The sequence below is a fragment of the Phyllobates terribilis genome, unplaced genomic scaffold, assembly GCF_046119375.1.
Source record: "Phyllobates terribilis strain yellow unplaced genomic scaffold, ASM4611937v1 Scaffold_8__6_contigs__length_399053987, whole genome shotgun sequence".
Classification (NCBI taxonomy): Eukaryota; Metazoa; Chordata; class Amphibia; order Anura; family Dendrobatidae; genus Phyllobates; species Phyllobates terribilis.
In genome coordinates, this window is record NW_027362768.1 from 381723719 (window position 1) to 381740263 (window position 16545).

Consider the following 16545-nt stretch of genomic DNA (forward strand, 5'->3'; position numbering starts at 1 on the left):
TTCTAGTCTCCGCTTCGCTGGCTGCATAACATTAGACTGTGGGGGTGAAAGCCCGGAGCTTTTTGTTCTGCTTTCTCACACAAATGCCATGAAAATGTCATTAAAAACGTAGAATATTCCAGTGAAATCTTCATACAAAACCAATCCTGTGTGCACAAGGACGTGGCTGGCTGCATCTGTGTTATGCCGATTTTGAGGAATAAAGACATGTGAAATAAAAAAAAATAAACTTTACGAAGAGCAGGAAGCCACCGCCTCATATAAAGCGGGATGGATTCGGTGACTGAGTGATATCAGGCGTCCAGTGTGATACAAGTGCAGAAGAGAGGAAAGTTCTGCAACTTCTGAGCCCCGAACACTTTTTCCACAGTTTTATGGATCTGACGCAAAACAACCAGAAGTTACAACTTTTCTACTTCCAATTCTCAGGTGACTGGACATTGTTACAGGGATGAGGTCGAGACGCAGCGCCCCTGTGTTACAGGGAGGAGGTCGAGACGCGGCGCCCGTGTGTTACAGGGAGGAGGTCGAGTCGCACCGTACAGATATGGCTGCCGCTCCTGATTCTGCAGATGACGACTCTCCCCCCCACCGTCGCTGTGCCCCGGGGTCTCACTCGGTGCCTTCACTCCTGGACACACAGTTCAGCAGTTCCTCTTTGCCGGCCCGGTAGCCGCTTTCCTTCCATCGCTCCCTCAGTTCCTGAAGGATCCTCCCGATCTCCTTCCCCGAGCAGATGCCCACACGCCGCAGGTCGTGCCCGCTGACGGGGAAGCGAGGTAAAGTCCAGTGCTCCATCTGGCTCAGGAGTCGTTCTTCACCTTGGTACTTCAGCAGTTCACACACCTTCTTGTGGGCGTCAGGCTCGCGGGACTGAAAGAGAAACCAGCGGAAAAGTCAAATAGTGAAGAGAAGAGGATAAGAAAAACCTGACGGCTCCGTGTCACAAGAGGAATCACACAATTATCGTAACTAGTAATATACAGATGCTGCAGTTCTCACAGTGGCCACTAGAGCGCACAAGGGACTGACATTTCCTGCAGCTCACTCTAGAGCTTTGCTGTGTAGACTGGGGCGGAAGATACAGAGGATGGATTATATAACAATCCTTGTTCAAGGCAGTAAAGCACAGAATGAAGATAGATGAAATGCAAGCTCAATGGCGCAATACAACGTTCCTGAACCTTTGACACAACTACAACTCCCATTATCCCCACCAGCTTAAGCATGATGGAAGCTGTAGCTGTGCAACAGCCGGAGAGTCACTGGTCAACTATCCTGTACAGACTATATACCATGGTCCAGTACAGTCCGGCAGGATGCGCCGCGCGGTCGGGTCTACGGTCCGGCAGGATGCGCCGTGCGGTCGGGTCTACGGTCCGGCAGGATGCGCCACGCGGTCGGGTCTACGGTCCGGCAGGATGCGCCACGCGGTCGGGTCTACGGTCCGGCAGGATGCGCCGCGCGGTCGGGTCTACGGTCCCATATGATCTACTGTGTGGTCAGGTATGATCGGATCTGAGTTTAACCCTATGTTGCTCACATCGATCACATAGTCCTGGTACGGCTTCAGAGGTTCGCGCTCTGAGTGATCCACCGTCAGCTCCTTCCGTTCTTTCAATAAGAATAACGCCAGACCCTTCTCCTCCCGGGAGATCTTCAGCCTCAGGTCCAGTTTCTGGACTCCGTCTGGGCGTGAAAACAATGCGGTGAGAAGGGTCATAGGTTTAGGAGACAAGTGCCCGGCCTGGGAGCAGACGCGACAAAACTCCTCCAGATTTCCATTCTCCGGTAATCCTGAAATAAAAGCAGAATTGGATCAAAACTAAACCGCGATCCACAGACACGAAACCGCTCTTTGAGTTGCTCAGGAGGGCCGGAAACCCACCAATATGAGCAGAGACTCCCAGCTGGTAGATCAGTTGGATCAGATGATTGACGTGGTTTCCTTCCAGAATCTTCTTTAGTTCTACCCAGATCCTTTCCCCAGAGATGCCGCCCAACCCCGGCGCATTCTCCCGTACGGCTTCCAAGGTGGACGGACTGTGGTCTCCGGATCTCTCCGCTATCCGTCCATAAAACCTGTAGGACATCAAATCTACATCATCTCTTATGCTCTGGTCACCTCCAGAGCTGCACTCAAAATTCAGCTGTGCAGACATTCACGCTCTCAAGAGAGCCCACATTGTGCCGCACTGCAGGAGGTGAAGCCTTCGTCTACCCCAGAAAGCCGCACCATGCCCGCTGTCCACACTGCATCTTCAACAATGCAGCGCAGCAGAACAAGACTCAAGCAGAGTTGTGAATGCAGCTCTGAATGTGACAGAACATATGTAGTAGTGAACAGTCCTCCAGAGCGAACGCCCTCATCTGAAGAGCTTCACCTGAGGTAGCGCAGAATCCGCAGATAATCCTCCTGGATGCGCTTGGCGGGATCGCCCACAAATCGGATGCGTCGGTTCTTCAAATCCTCGTAACCATTGAAGTAATCGTAGAGCGTGCCGTCAAATCCTGAGAAGACGCAGAACTTTAATAATGTGAGCGCGGGGCACACCTGCACTGATCGCGGGGCCACAGCTACCCTGGGGGAGGTGAGCGGCAGAGTGACACTGCCACGCCGCTTCTGTAGGACACAGCTTTCCCAAACGTCCCACCTGCATTAGTGAGCAGTGTGCGGACCCCCGGCCCTTTCCCCCAATTACCCAGAAACATGGAGTTGATGGTGAGATCTCGCCGCTCTGCGTCCTGCTCCCAATCCGTAGTGAACTCCACCTCTGCGTGGCGTCCGTCCGTCCGCAGGTCGACCCTCAGCGTGGTGACTTCAAAGTTCTGATCATTAATCTGAGAAAAAAGGAGAAAGAGGACATAAAACGCCAAAAAATAATCTCCCGAATTCACGAGCTCCCCCCATCCCTGGAAATCCTAGGACACGTGTGGAGGAGATGGAATAAGAATATCCCCCAGGCAGGAAAACAACATGGCGCCCAGTGAGCGCTCACCCTGGCGGTCACCGTGCCATGCTTCTCTCCTTTGTTGTTAATCAGCCGGATTCCCTCCTTCAGGAACAGATCCTTCATCTGATCGGGGGTGGCCGTGGTGGCGAAGTCCACGTCGTGCGGCTGCTTCCCGGCGAGAAGATCCCGGACGGCTCCTCCCGCGATCCGCAACTCGTACTTCTCCCGTGCAAATAAGTCTGCAGCAGCAGGAAGGCGAAAAGTTACATTACCTGCGTACAGGGAGTGGATGCAGGGCCCTCTGACCCGTGTACAGTGCTCACTATGTGTACAGTCACCTCCTCGTTACCAACAAACAGGGATTGTGTGCAGTCCCCTGTGACCTGTGTATAGTGCTTATATGTGTGCAGTCACCTTCTCCTCACCTGCTTACCGTCGCCTCCTCGAAATCTGCAGTCACCACTTCATTACAGTATACTCCCCGCTATCCGCACACAGGCACCTCCTCATTATCTGTAGTCGCCTCCTCACTAGCCGCACGCAGTCGCCTCCTCGCTACCCGTGCAGGCGCCTCCTCGCTAACCGTGCAGGCGCCTCCTCGCTAACCGTGCAGGCGCCTCCTCGCTAACCGTGCAGGCGCCTCCTCCTTACCTGTGCAGTCGCCTCCTCGCTATCCGTACAGTCGCCTCCTCGCTATCCGTACAGTCGCCTCCTCGCTATCCGTACAGTCGCCTCCTCCTTACCTGTGCAGTCGCCTCCTCACCTGTGCAGTCGCCTCCTCGCTATCTGTGCAGTCGCCTCCTCGCTATCCGTACAGTCGCCTCCTCCTTACCTGTGCAGTCGCCTCCTCACCTACGCAGTCGCCTCCTCGCTATCCATACAGTCGCCTCCTCGCTATCCATACAGTCGCCTCCTCGCTATCCATACAGTCGCCTCCTCGCTATCCATACAGTCGCCTCCTCGCTATCCATACAGTCGCCTCCTCCTTACCTGTGCAGTCGCCTCCTCACCTACGCAGTAGCCTCCTCCTTACCTGTGCAGTCGCCTCCTCGCTATCCGTGCAGTCGCCTCCTCGCTATCCGTACAGTCGCCTCCTCCTTACCTGTGCAGTCACCTCCTCACCTACGCAGTCGCCTCCTCGCTATCCGTGCAGTCGCCTCCTCGCTATCCGTGCAGTCGCCTCCTCCTTACCTGTACAGTCGCCTCCTCCTTACCTGTACAGTCGCCTCCTCGCTATCCGTACAGTCGCCTCCTCGCTATCCGTAGTCGCCTCCTCGCTATCCGTACAGTCGCCTCCTCCTCACCAACGCAGTCGCCTCCTCACCTACGCAGTCGCCTCCTCACCTACGCAGTCGCCTCCTCACCTACGCAGTCGCCTCCTCGCTATCCGTACAGTCGCCTCCTCCTTACCTGTACAGTCGCCTCCTCGCTATCCGTACAGTCGCCTCCTCGCTATCCGTACAGTCGCCTCCTCGCTATCCGTACAGTCGCCTCCTCCTTACCTACGCAGTCGCCTCCTCACCTACGCAGTCGCCTCCTCACCTACGCAGTCGCCTCCTCGCTATCCGTGCAGTCGCCTCCTCGCTATCCGTGCAGTCGCCTCCTCGCTATCCGTACAGTCGCCTCCTCCTTACCTGTAGTCGCCTCCTCGCTATCCGTACAGTCGCCTCCTCGCTATCCGTACAGTCGCCTCCTCCTCACCTACGCAGTCGCCTCCTCACCTACGCAGTCGCCTCCTCGCTATCCGTGCAGTCGCCTCCTCGCTATCCGTACAGTCGCCTCCTCGCTATCCGTACAGTCGCCTCCTCGCTATCCGTACAGTCGCCTCCTCGCTATCCGTACAGTCGCCTCCTCCTTACCTGTACAGTCGCCTCCTCCTTACCTGTACAGTCGCCTCCTCGCTATCCGTACAGTCGCCTCCTCGCTATCCGTACAGTCGCCTCCTCGCTATCCGTACAGTCGCCTCCTCGCTATCCGTACAGTCGCCTCCTCGCTATCCGTACAGTCGCCTCCTCCTTACCTGTGCAGTCGCCTCCTCACCTACGCAGTCGCCTCCTCCTTACCTGTGCAGTCGCCTGCTCGCTATCCGTGCAGTCGCCTCCTCGCTATCCGTGCAGTCGCCTCCTCGCTATCCGTACAGTCGCCTCCTCGCTATCCGTACAGTCGCCTCCTCCTTACCTACGCAGTCGCCTCCTCACCTACGCAGTCGCCTCCTCCTTACCTACGCAGTCGCCTCCTCGCTATCCGTGCAGTCGCCTCCTCGCTATCCGTACAGTCGCCTCCTCCTTACCTGTGCAGTCGCCTCCTCACCTACGGTCGCCTCCTCACCTACGCAGTCGCCTCCTCGCTATCCGTGCAGTCGCCTCCTCCTTACCTGTACAGTCGCCTCCTCGCTATCCGTAGTCGCCTCCTCGCTATCCGTACAGTCGCCTCCTCGCTATCCGTACAGTCGCCGCCTCCTCACCTACGCAGTCGCCTCCTCACCTACGCAGTCGCCTCCTCACCTACGCAGTCGCCTCCTCACCTACGCAGTCGCCTCCTCACCTACGCAGTCGCCTCCTCGCTATCCGTACAGTCGCCTCCTCGCTATCCGTACAGTCGCCTCCTCCTTACCTGCACAGTCGCCTCCTCGCTATCCGTACAGTCGCCTCCTCGCTATCCGTACAGTCGCCTCCTCGCTATCCGTACAGTCGCCTCCTCGCTATCCGTACAGTCGCCTCCTCGCTATCCGTACAGTCGCCTCCTCGCTATCCATACAGTCGCCTCCTCCTTACCTGTGCAGTCGCCTCCTCACCTACGCAGTAGCCTCCTCCTTACCTGTGCAGTCGCCTCCTCGCTATCCGTGCAGTCGCCTCCTCGCTATCCGTGCAGTCGCCTCCTCCTTACCTGTGCAGTCACCTCCTCACCTACGCAGTCGCCTCCTCGCTATCCGTGCAGTCGCCTCCTCGCTATCCGTGCAGTCGCCTCCTCCTTACCTGTACAGTCGCCTCCTCCTTACCTGTACAGTCGCCTCCTCGCTATCCGTACAGTCGCCTCCTCGCTATCCGTACAGTCGCCTCCTCCTCACCAACGCAGTCGCCTCCTCACCTACGCAGTCGCCTCCTCACCTACGCAGTCGCCTCCTCGCTATCCGTACAGTCGCCTCCTCCTTACCTGTACAGTCGCCTCCTCCTTACCTGTACAGTCGCCTCCTCCTTACCTGTACAGTCGCCTCCTCGCTATCCGTACAGTCGCCTCCTCGCTATCCGTACAGTCGCCTCCTCGCTATCCGTACAGTCGCCTCCTCGCTATCCGTACAGTCGCCTCCTCGCTATCCGTACAGTCGCCTCCTCCTTACCTACGCAGTCGCCTCCTCACCTACGCAGTCGCCTCCTCGCTATCCGTGCAGTCGCCTCCTCGCTATCCGTACAGTCGCCTCCTCGCTATCCGTACAGTCGCCTCCTCCTTACCTGTACAGTCGCCTCCTCGCTATCCGTACAGTCGCCTCCTCGCTATCCGTACAGTCGCCTCCTCGCTATCCGTGCAGTCGCCTCCTCGCTATCCGTGCAGTCGCCTCCTCGCTATCCGTGCAGTCGCCTCCTCGCTATCCGTGCAGTCGCCTCCTCGCTATCCGTACAGTCGCCTCCTCGCTATCCGTACAGTCGCCTCCTCCTTACCTGTGCAGTCGCCTCACCTACGCAGTCGCCTCCTCCTTACCTGTGCAGTCGCCTCCTCGCTATCCGTGCAGTCGCCTCCTCGCTATCCGTACAGTCGCCTCCTCCTTACCTGTGCAGTCGCCTCCTCACCTACGGTCGCCTCCTCACCTACGCAGTCGCCTCCTCGCTATCCGTGCAGTCGCCTCCTCGCTATCCGTGCAGTCGCCTCCTCCTTACCTGTACAGTCGCCTCCTCGCTATCCGTACAGTCGCCTCCTCCTTACCTACGCAGTCGCCTCCTCACCTACGCAGTCGCCTCCTCGCTATCCGTGCAGTCGCCTCCTCGCTATCCGTGCAGTCGCCTCCTCGCTATCCGTGCAGTCGCCTCCTCGCTATCCGTGCAGTCGCCTCCTCGCTATCCGTGCAGTCGCCTCCTCGCTATCCGTGCAGTCGCCTCCTCGCTATCCGTACAGTCGCCTCCTCGCTATCCGTACAGTCGCCTCCTCCTTACCTGTACAGTCGCCTCCTCGCTATCCGTACAGTCGCCTCCTCGCTATCCGTACAGTCGCCTCCTCCTCACCTACGCAGTCGCCTCCTCACCTACGCAGTCGCCTCCTCACCTACGCAGTCGCCTCCTCGCTATCCGTGCAGTCGCCTCCTCGCTATCCGTACAGTCGCCTCCTCGCTATCCGTACAGTCGCCTCCTCGCTATCCGTACAGTCGCCTCCTCGCTATCCGTACAGTCGCCTCCTCGCTATCCGTACAGTCGCCTCCTCGCTATCCGTACAGTCGCCTCCTCCTTACCTGTACAGTCGCCTCCTCCTTACCTGTACAGTCGCCTCCTCGCTATCCGTACAGTCGCCTCCTCGCTATCCGTAGTCGCCTCCTCCTTACCTGTACAGTCGCCTCCTCGCTATCCGTAGTCGCCTCCTCGCTATCCGTACAGTCGCCTCCTCGCTATCCGTACAGTCGCCTCCTCCTTACCTGTGCAGTCGCCTCCTCACCTACGCAGTCGCCTCCTCCTTACCTGTGCAGTCGCCTCCTCGCTATCCGTGCAGTCGCCTCCTCGCTATCCGTGCAGTCGCCTCCTCGCTATCCGTGCAGTCGCCTCCTCGCTATCCGTGCAGTCGCCTCCTCGCTATCCGTGCAGTCGCCTCCTCGCTATCCGTGCAGTCGCCTCCTCGCTATCCGTACAGTCGCCTCCTCGCTATCCGTACAGTCGCCTCCTCGCTATCCGTACAGTCGCCTCCTCGCTATCCGTACAGTCGCCTCCTCCTTACCTGTGCAGTCGCCTCCTCACCTACGCAGTCGCCTCCTCCTTACCTGTGCAGTCGCCTCCTCGCTATCCGTGCAGTCGCCTCCTCGCTATCCGTACAGTCGCCTCCTCGCTATCCGTGCAGTCGCCTCCTCGCTATCCGTACAGTCGCCTCCTCCTTACCTGTGCAGTCGCCTCCTCACCTACGGTCGCCTCCTCACCTACGCAGTCGCCTCCTCGCTATCCGTGCAGTCGCCTCCTCGCTATCCGTGCAGTCGCCTCCTCCTTACCTGTACAGTCGCCTCCTCGCTATCCGTACAGTCGCCTCCTCGCTATCCGTACAGTCGCCTCCTCGCTATCCGTACAGTCGCCGCCTCCTCACCTACGCAGTCGCCTCCTCACCTACGCAGTCGCCTCCTCACCTACGCAGTCGCCTCCTCACCTACGCAGTCGCCTCCTCGCTATCCGTACAGTCGCCTCCTCGCTATCCGTACAGTCGCCTCCTCCTTACCTGTACAGTCGCCTCCTCGCTATCCGTACAGTCGCCTCCTCGCTATCCGTACAGTCGCCTCCTCGCTATCCGTACAGTCGCCTCCTCGCTATCCGTACAGTCGCCTCCTCGCTATCCGTACAGTCGCCTCCTCGCTATCCGTACAGTCGCCTCCTCGCTATCCGTACAGTCGCCTCCTCGCTATCCGTACAGTCGCCTCCTCCTCACCTACGCAGTCGCCTCCTCGCTATCCGTACAGTCGCCTCCTCGCTATCCGTACAGTCGCCTCCTCGCTATCCGTACAGTCGCCTCCTCCTTACCTGTACAGTCGCCTCCTCGACATCCGTACAGTCGCCTCCTCGCTATCCGTACAGTCGCCTCCTCGCTATCCGTACAGTCGCCTCCTCGCTATCCGTACAGTCGCCTCCTCGCTATCCGTACAGTCGCCTCCTCCTTACCTGTACAGTCGCCTCCTCGCTATCCGTAGTCGCCTCCTCGCTATCCGTACAGTCGCCTCCTCGCTATCCGTACAGTCGCCTCCTCCTTACCTGTGCAGTCGCCTCCTCACCTACGCAGTCACCTCCTCCTTACCTGTGCAGTCGCCTCCTCGCTATCCGTGCAGTCGCCTCCTCGCTATCCGTACAGTCGCCTCCTCGCTATCCGTACAGTCGCCTCCTCCTTACCTGTACAGTCGCCTCCTCGCTATCCGTACAGTCGCCTCCTCGCTATCCGTACAGTCGCCTCCTCGCTATCCGTACAGTCGCCTCCTCGCTATCCGTACAGTCGCCTCCTCGCTATCCGTACAGTCGCCTCCTCCTTACCTGTGCAGTCGCCTCCTCGCTATCCGTGAAGTCGCCTCCTCGCTATCCGTGAAGTCGCCTCCTCGCTATCCGTGCAGTCGCCTCCTCGCTATCCGTGCAGTCGCCTCCTCGCTATCCGTGCAGTCGCCTCCTCGCTATCCGTACAGTCGCCTCCTCACTATCCGTACAGTCGCCTCCTCGCTATCCGTACAGTCGCCTCCTCCTTACCTGTACAGTCGCCTCCTCGCTATCCGTACAGTCGCCTCCTCGCTATCCGTACAGTCGCCTCCTCGCTATCCGTACAGTCGCCTCCTCGCTATCCGTACAGTCGCCTCCTCCTTACCTGTGCAGTCGCCTCCTCGCTATCCGTACAGTCGCCTCCTCGCTATCCGTACAGTCGCCTCCTCACCTACGCAGTCGCCTCCTCCTTACCTGTGCAGTCGCCTCCTCGCTATCCGTGCAGTCGCCTCCTCGCTATCCGTACAGTCGCCTCCTCGCTGTCCGTACAGTCGCCTCCTCGCTATCCGTACAGTCGCCTCCTCGCTATCCGTACAGTCGCCTCCTCGCTATCCGTACAGTCGCCTCCTCGCTATCCGTACAGTCGCCTCCTCGCTATCCGTACAGTCGCCTCCTCGCTATCCGTACAGTCGCCTCCTCGCTATCCGTACAGTCGCCTCCTCCTTACCTGTGCAGTCGCCTCCTCCTTACCTGTGCAGTCGCCTCCTCCTTACCTGTGCAGTCGCCTCCTCGCTATCCGTGCAGTCGCCTCCTCGCTATCCGTGCAGTCGCCTCCTCGCTATCCGTGCAGTCGCCTCCTCGCTATCCGTACAGTCGCCTCCTCGCTATCCGTACAGTCGCCTCCTCCTTACCTGTGCAGTCGCCTCCTTACCTGTGCAGTCGCCTCCTCCTTACCTGTGCAGTCGCCTCCTCGCTATCCGTGCAGTCGCCTCCTCGCTATCCGTACAGTCGCCTCCTCGCTATCCGTACAGTCGCCTCCTCGCTATCCGTACAGTCGCCTCCTCCTTACCTGTACAGTCGCCTCCTCGCTATCCGTACAGTCGCCTCCTCGCTATCCGTACAGTCGCCTCCTCCTTACCTGTGCAGTCGCCTCCTCCTTACCTGTGCAGTCGCCTCCTCGCTATCCGTGCAGTCGCCTCCTCGCTATCCGTACAGTCGCCTCCTCGCTATCCGTACAGTCGCCTCCTCGCTATCCGTACAGTCGCCTCCTCGCTATCCGTACAGTCGCCTCCTCGCTATCCGTACAGTCGCCTCCTCCTTACCTGTACAGTCGCCTCCTCCTTACCTGTACAGTCGCCTCCTCGCTATCCGTACAGTCGCCTCCTCGCTATCCGTACAGTCGCCTCCTCCTTACCTGTACAGTCGCCTCCTCGCTATCCGTAGTCGCCTCCTCGCTATCCGTACAGTCGCCTCCTCGCTATCCGTACAGTCGCCTCCTCGCTATCCGTACAGTCGCCTCCTCCTTACCTGTGCAGTCGCCTCCTCACCTACGCAGTCGCCTCCTCCTTACCTGTGCAGTCGCCTCCTCGCTATCCGTGCAGTCGCCTCCTCGCTATCCGTGCAGTCGCCTCCTCGCTATCCGTACAGTCGCCTCCTCGCTATCCGTACAGTCGCCTCCTCCTTACCTGTGCAGTCGCCTCCTCACCTACGCAGTCGCCTCCTCCTTACCTGTGCAGTCGCCTCCTCGCTATCCGTGCAGTCGCCTCCTCGCTATCCGTACAGTCGCCTCCTCCTTACCTGTGCAGTCGCCTCCTCACCTACGGTCGCCTCCTCACCTACGCAGTCGCCTCCTCGCTATCCGTGCAGTCGCCTCCTCGCTATCCGTGCAGTCGCCTCCTCCTTACCTGTACAGTCGCCTCCTCGCTATCCGTACAGTCGCCTCCTCGCTATCCGTACAGTCGCCTCCTCGCTATCCGTACAGTCGCCGCCTCCTCACCTACGCAGTCGCCTCCTCACCTACGCAGTCGCCTCCTCGCTATCCGTACAGTCGCCTCCTCGCTATCCGTACAGTCGCCTCCTCCTTACCTGTACAGTCGCCTCCTCGCTATCCGTACAGTCGCCTCCTCGCTATCCGTACAGTCGCCTCCTCGCTATCCGTACAGTCGCCTCCTCGCTATCCGTACAGTCGCCTCCTCGCTATCCGTACAGTCGCCTCCTCCTCACCTGTGCAGTCGCCTCCTCACCTACGCAGTCGCCTCCTCGCTATCCGTACAGTCGCCTCCTCGCTATCCGTACAGTCGCCTCCTCGCTATCCGTACAGTCGCCTCCTCGCTATCCGTACAGTCGCCTCCTCGCTATCCGTAGTCGCCTCCTCCTTACCTGTACAGTCGCCTCCTCGACATCCGTACAGTCGCCTCCTCGCTATCCGTACAGTCGCCTCCTCGCTATCCGTACAGTCGCCTCCTCCTTACCTGTACAGTCGCCTCCTCGCTATCCGTACAGTCGCCTCCTCGCTATCCGTACAGTCGCCTCCTCGCTATCCGTACAGTCGCCTCCTCGCTATCCGTACAGTCGCCTCCTCCCCTACGCAGTCACCTCCTCCTTACCTGTGCAGTCGCCTCCTCGCTATCCGTACAGTCGCCTCCTCGCTATCCGTACAGTCGCCTCCTCCTTACCTGTACAGTCGCCTCCTCGCTATCCGTACAGTCGCCTCCTCCTTACCTGTGCAGTCGCCTCCTCCTTACCTGTGCAGTCGCCTCCTCGCTATCCGTGCATTCGCCTCCTCGCTATCCGTGAAGTCGCCTCCTCGCTATCCGTGCAGTCGCCTCCTCGCTATCCGTGCAGTCGCCTCCTCGCTATCCGTGCAGTCGCCTCCTCGCTATCCGTGCAGTCGCCTCCTCGCTATCCGTGCAGTCGCCTCCTCGCTATCCGTGCAGTCGCCTCCTCGCTATCCGTACAGTCGCCTCCTCGCTATCCGTACAGTCGCCTCCTCCTTACCTGTACAGTCGCCTCCTCGCTATCCGTAGTCGCCTCCTCGCTATCCGTACAGTCGCCTCCTCGCTATCCGTACAGTCGCCTCCTCGCTATCCGTACAGTCGCCTCCTCGCTATCCGTACAGTCGCCTCCTCCTTACCTGTGCAGTCGCCTCCTCACCTACGCAGTCACCTCCTCCTTACCTGTGCAGTCGCCTCCTCGCTATCCGTACAGTCGCCTCCTCGCTATCCGTACAGTCGCCTCCTCCTTACCTGTACAGTCGCCTCCTCGCTATCCGTACAGTCGCCTCCTCCTTACCTGTGCAGTCGCCTCCTCCTTACCTGTGCAGTCGCCTCCTCGCTATCCGTGCATTCGCCTCCTCGCTATCCGTGAAGTCGCCTCCTCGCTATCCGTGCAGTCGCCTCCTCGCTATCCGTGCAGTCGCCTCCTCGCTATCCGTGCAGTCGCCTCCTCGCTATCCGTGCAGTCGCCTCCTCGCTATCCGTGCAGTCGCCTCCTCGCTATCCGTACAGTCGCCTCCTCGCTATCCGTACAGTCGCCTCCTCGCTATCCGTACAGTCGCCTCCTCCTTACCTGTACAGTCGCCTCCTCGCTATCCGTACAGTCGCCTCCTCGCTATCCGTACAGTCGCCTCCTCGCTATCCGTACAGTCGCCTCCTCCTTACCTGTGCAGTCGCCTCCTCGCTATCCGTACAGTCGCCTCCTCGCTATCCGTACAGTCGCCTCCTCCTTACCTGTACAGTCGCCTCCTCGCTATCCGTACAGTCGCCTCCTCGCTATCCGTACAGTCGCCTCCTCGCTATCCGTACAGTCGCCTCCTCCTTACCTGTGCAGTCGCCTCCTCGCTATCCGTACAGTCGCCTCCTCGCTATCCGTACAGTCGCCTCCTCACCTACGCAGTCGCCTCCTCCTTACCTGTGCAGTCGCCTCCTCGCTATCCGTGCAGTCGCCTCCTCGCTATCCGTGCAGTCGCCTCCTCGCTATCCGTACAGTCGCCTCCTCGCTATCCGTACAGTCGCCTCCTCGCTATCCGTACAGTCGCCTCCTCGCTATCCGTACAGTCGCCTCCTCCTTACCTGTGCAGTCGCCTCCTCCTTACCTGTGCAGTCGCCTCCTCGCTATCCGTGCAGTCGCCTCCTCGCTATCCGTACAGTCGCCTCCTCCTTACCTGTGCAGTCGCCTCCTTACCTGTGCAGTCGCCTCCTCCTTACCTGTGCAGTCGCCTCCTCCTTACCTGTGCAGTCGCCTCCTCGCTATCCGTGCAGTCGCCTCCTCGCTATCCGTACAGTCGCCTCCTCGCTATCCGTATAGTCGCTTCCTCCTTACCTGTACAGTCGCCTCCTCGCTATCCGTACAGTCGCCTCCTCGCTATCCGTACAGTCGCCTCCTCCTTACCTGTGCAGTCGCCTCCTCCTTACCTGTGCAGTCACCTCCTCGCTATCCGTACAGTCGCCTCCTCGCTATCCGTACAGTCGCCTCCTCGCTATCCGTACAGTCGCCTCCTCGCTATCCGTACAGTCGCCTCCTCGCTATCCGTACAGTCGCCTCCTCGCTATCCGTACAGTCGCCTCCTCGCTATCCGTACAGTCGCCTCCTCGCTATCCGTACAGTCGCCTCCTTACCTACGCAGTCGCCTCCTCACCTACGCAGTCGCCTCCTCCTTACCTGTGCAGTCGCCTCCTCGCTATCCGTGCAGTCGCCTCCTCGCTATCCGTGCAGTCGCCTCCTCGCTATCCGTACAGTCGCCTCCTCGCTATCCGTACAGTCGCCTCCTCGCTATCCGTACAGTCGCCTCCTCGCTATCCGTACAGTCGCCTCCTCCTTACCTGTACAGTCGCCTCCTCGCTATCCGTACAGTCGCCTCCTCGCTATCCGTACAGTCGCCTCCTCGCTATCCGTACAGTCGCCTCCTCCTTACCTGTGCAGTCGCCTCCTCGCTATCCGTACAGTCGCCTCCTCGCTATCCGTACAGTCGCCTCCTCGCTATCCGTACAGTCGCCTCCTCGCTATCCGTACAGTCGCCTCCTCACCTACGCAGTCGCCTCCTCCTTACCTGTGCAGTCGCCTCCTCGCTATCCGTGCAGTCGCCTCCTCGCTATCCGTACAGTCGCCTCCTCGCTATCCGTACAGTCGCCTCCTCGCTATCCGTACAGTCGCCTCCTCCTTACCTGTGCAGTCGCCTCCTCGCTATCCGTACAGTCGCCTCCTCGCTATCCGTACAGTCGCCTCCTCGCTATCCGTACAGTCGCCTCCTCGCTATCCGTACAGTCGCCTCCTCACCTACGCAGTCGCCTCCTCCTTACCTGTGCAGTCGCCTCCTCGCTATCCGTGCAGTCGCCTCCTCGCTATCCGTACAGTCGCCTCCTCGCTATCCGTACAGTCGCCTCCTCGCTATCCGTACAGTCGCCTCCTCGCTATCCGTACAGTCGCCTCCTCGCTATCCGTACAGTCGCCTCCTCCTTACCTGTACAGTCGCCTCCTCCTTACCTGTACAGTCGCCTCCTCGCTATCCGTACAGTCGCCTCCTCGCTATCCGTACAGTCGCCTCCTCGCTATCCGTACAGTCGCCTCCTCGCTATCCGTACAGTCGCCTCCTCGCTATCCGTACAGTCGCCTCCTCCTTACCTGTACAGTCGCCTCCTCCTTACCTGTACAGTCGCCTCCTCCTTACCTGTACAGTCGCCTCCTCCTTACCTGTACAGTCGCCTCCTCGCTATCTGCGCTGTCACCTTCCCACTAGTTCTCACCTGTTAAGGTTTTGAGGCCTTCCGTGAAGAGAGCCTTGAACTCGGGACTCTGCACCGCCATGCTGGACAGTCGGCGGCTCTGTGCGATGAATCGGCTGAGCATCAAGAGATCGTCCTTCTCCCGAGCTCTAGATGCTGCATCCTAGTGAGCACAAGGACCTTTGATGACGTCAGGATCATGTGCTCGCTCACGTGTGTGGGTGGAGTTAGTCTCCGGGTCATCGTTTGCTGCTTTGAGCGGAAGGACCTTTGATGACGTCAGGAGCATGTGATCAATCACCAGCCCGGCTCAGGATCCAGCAGCTCAGTGCGCAGCTGCAGGACTCGGCTCGGGCGGCAGCACAGCGTGTGACTCCTCTTGTCCTCGGTGTCCGAGCTCCTGGCGACCCCCGGCTCTGGGATCCGCTGCAGCTTCCTGCATTTCTCACCTACATTATTTTCTCATTTTACTATGCAGCTGTCACATTTCTATTTAAGGCTGTGTGCCCACTATGCGTTTTTCAAGCGTTTTTGCCGCAGAATTTTTGCAGCGAGAACGCTTAAAAACCACTTAGTAATACGTGCCCCATGGTCCCGCACATGCTGCGGAAATTTCCGCTGAGGATTACTATTTCAGCTGCGTTTTGCAGTACCAGTAAAGCCTATGAGAAACCGGAATTCTCTGTTCACACGTTGCTTTTTTTTTTGCTGTGTATTTTCTGCCTTGCTTGCTTATTTGGAAAACAGAACAAGTCACTTCTTTCACGGTATTTTCACCCATAGGAAGTAATGGGTGGTGGAAAAAAAATGCAGCAAAATAAGTACCTGCGTTTTTTTTGCTGAGTTTTTGATGGCAAAATAGAATGGGGTTCTTTTTTTCACAGAACTTTATGTACAGGCCTAAATAGAGACAGAAGAACAGTGGAAAAAATGCAGGAAAACCTGCATTTTTGACGCAGCTGTTTTCCTGCTAGAGAAAAGTTGTCAGCAGATTTCCAGTAGATTTAGCTGCAGAAAAGAACACAATGTGTGTGTGAACATGGTGTAAATGTGGCTGTCAGTCTCTGAGCGCAGCACGTGGGCGGTGCGTTGCCTGGCGCAGGCTTTCTTATCTCCATCACCCCAACAAGGCAACTCCAGCGTGTCCATGGATGTGTGAGGATCCAGGAAAGCCCCCGCACCACCATCCTGGGGTCCTACACCGGACGTGTCTGAGATCCTGACAGATGAGTCATTGTACAGCACAAGGGGCCGCAGGGGAAGTGTCCTGAGCGGCGGGAAAAATAAACGAAAAATTCATAATTAAAAAAGTTAAAAAACGGTGGGAACCCTTCCATTGGGTGCAACAATCCAGCGCTGATAAACCCCCACTGGAGCGGTGCTGTATCCAGTGACACCACCGCAGTGATCGCAGCGACCCGGAGACTCCGGCTCCAGGTCATACTTACTGCACATTCAGCACCGTGAAAACAAAACCCAAAAAACTCCAGCAGAACGGTGTTATTTTGATTTTACTGCACTCAGATTTTTTTTCCCATTTTTCAGCACATAAAAAGTAAAATGGGCAGAAAACTACAACTCGTCCTGCAAGAATCAAGCCCTCGTCCAAGTGCAAGGATGGAAAATAAGAAAGTTATGGATCCTAGAAGAAGGGAAGGTAAAAGGAAAGCGCAAAAAGAAGATATAGCAGGTGCTGGAAGGGGTTAAAGGGAATCTGTCGGGTCTTTTTTGCCC

The 16545-nt window shown here is 58.4% G+C and overlaps 1 protein-coding gene across 1 annotated transcript; it reads right to left on the reverse strand.

Moving 5' to 3' along the window:
- Nucleotides 1-116: 116 nt before the first annotated feature.
- TRNT1 (tRNA nucleotidyl transferase 1) lies at nucleotides 117-15035 on the reverse strand. The gene is made up of 7 exons (XM_073645048.1): nucleotides 14833-15035; nucleotides 3000-3193; nucleotides 2703-2841; nucleotides 2385-2511; nucleotides 1889-2082; nucleotides 1544-1797; nucleotides 117-873 (listed from the first exon to the last, which is right to left on the reverse strand). The coding sequence occupies exons 1-7, from the start codon at nucleotides 14933-14935 to the stop codon at nucleotides 613-615; spliced, it is 1272 nt and encodes a 423-aa protein (XP_073501149.1). The 5' UTR covers nucleotides 14936-15035; the 3' UTR covers nucleotides 117-612.
- Nucleotides 15036-16545: the final 1510 nt, after the last annotated feature.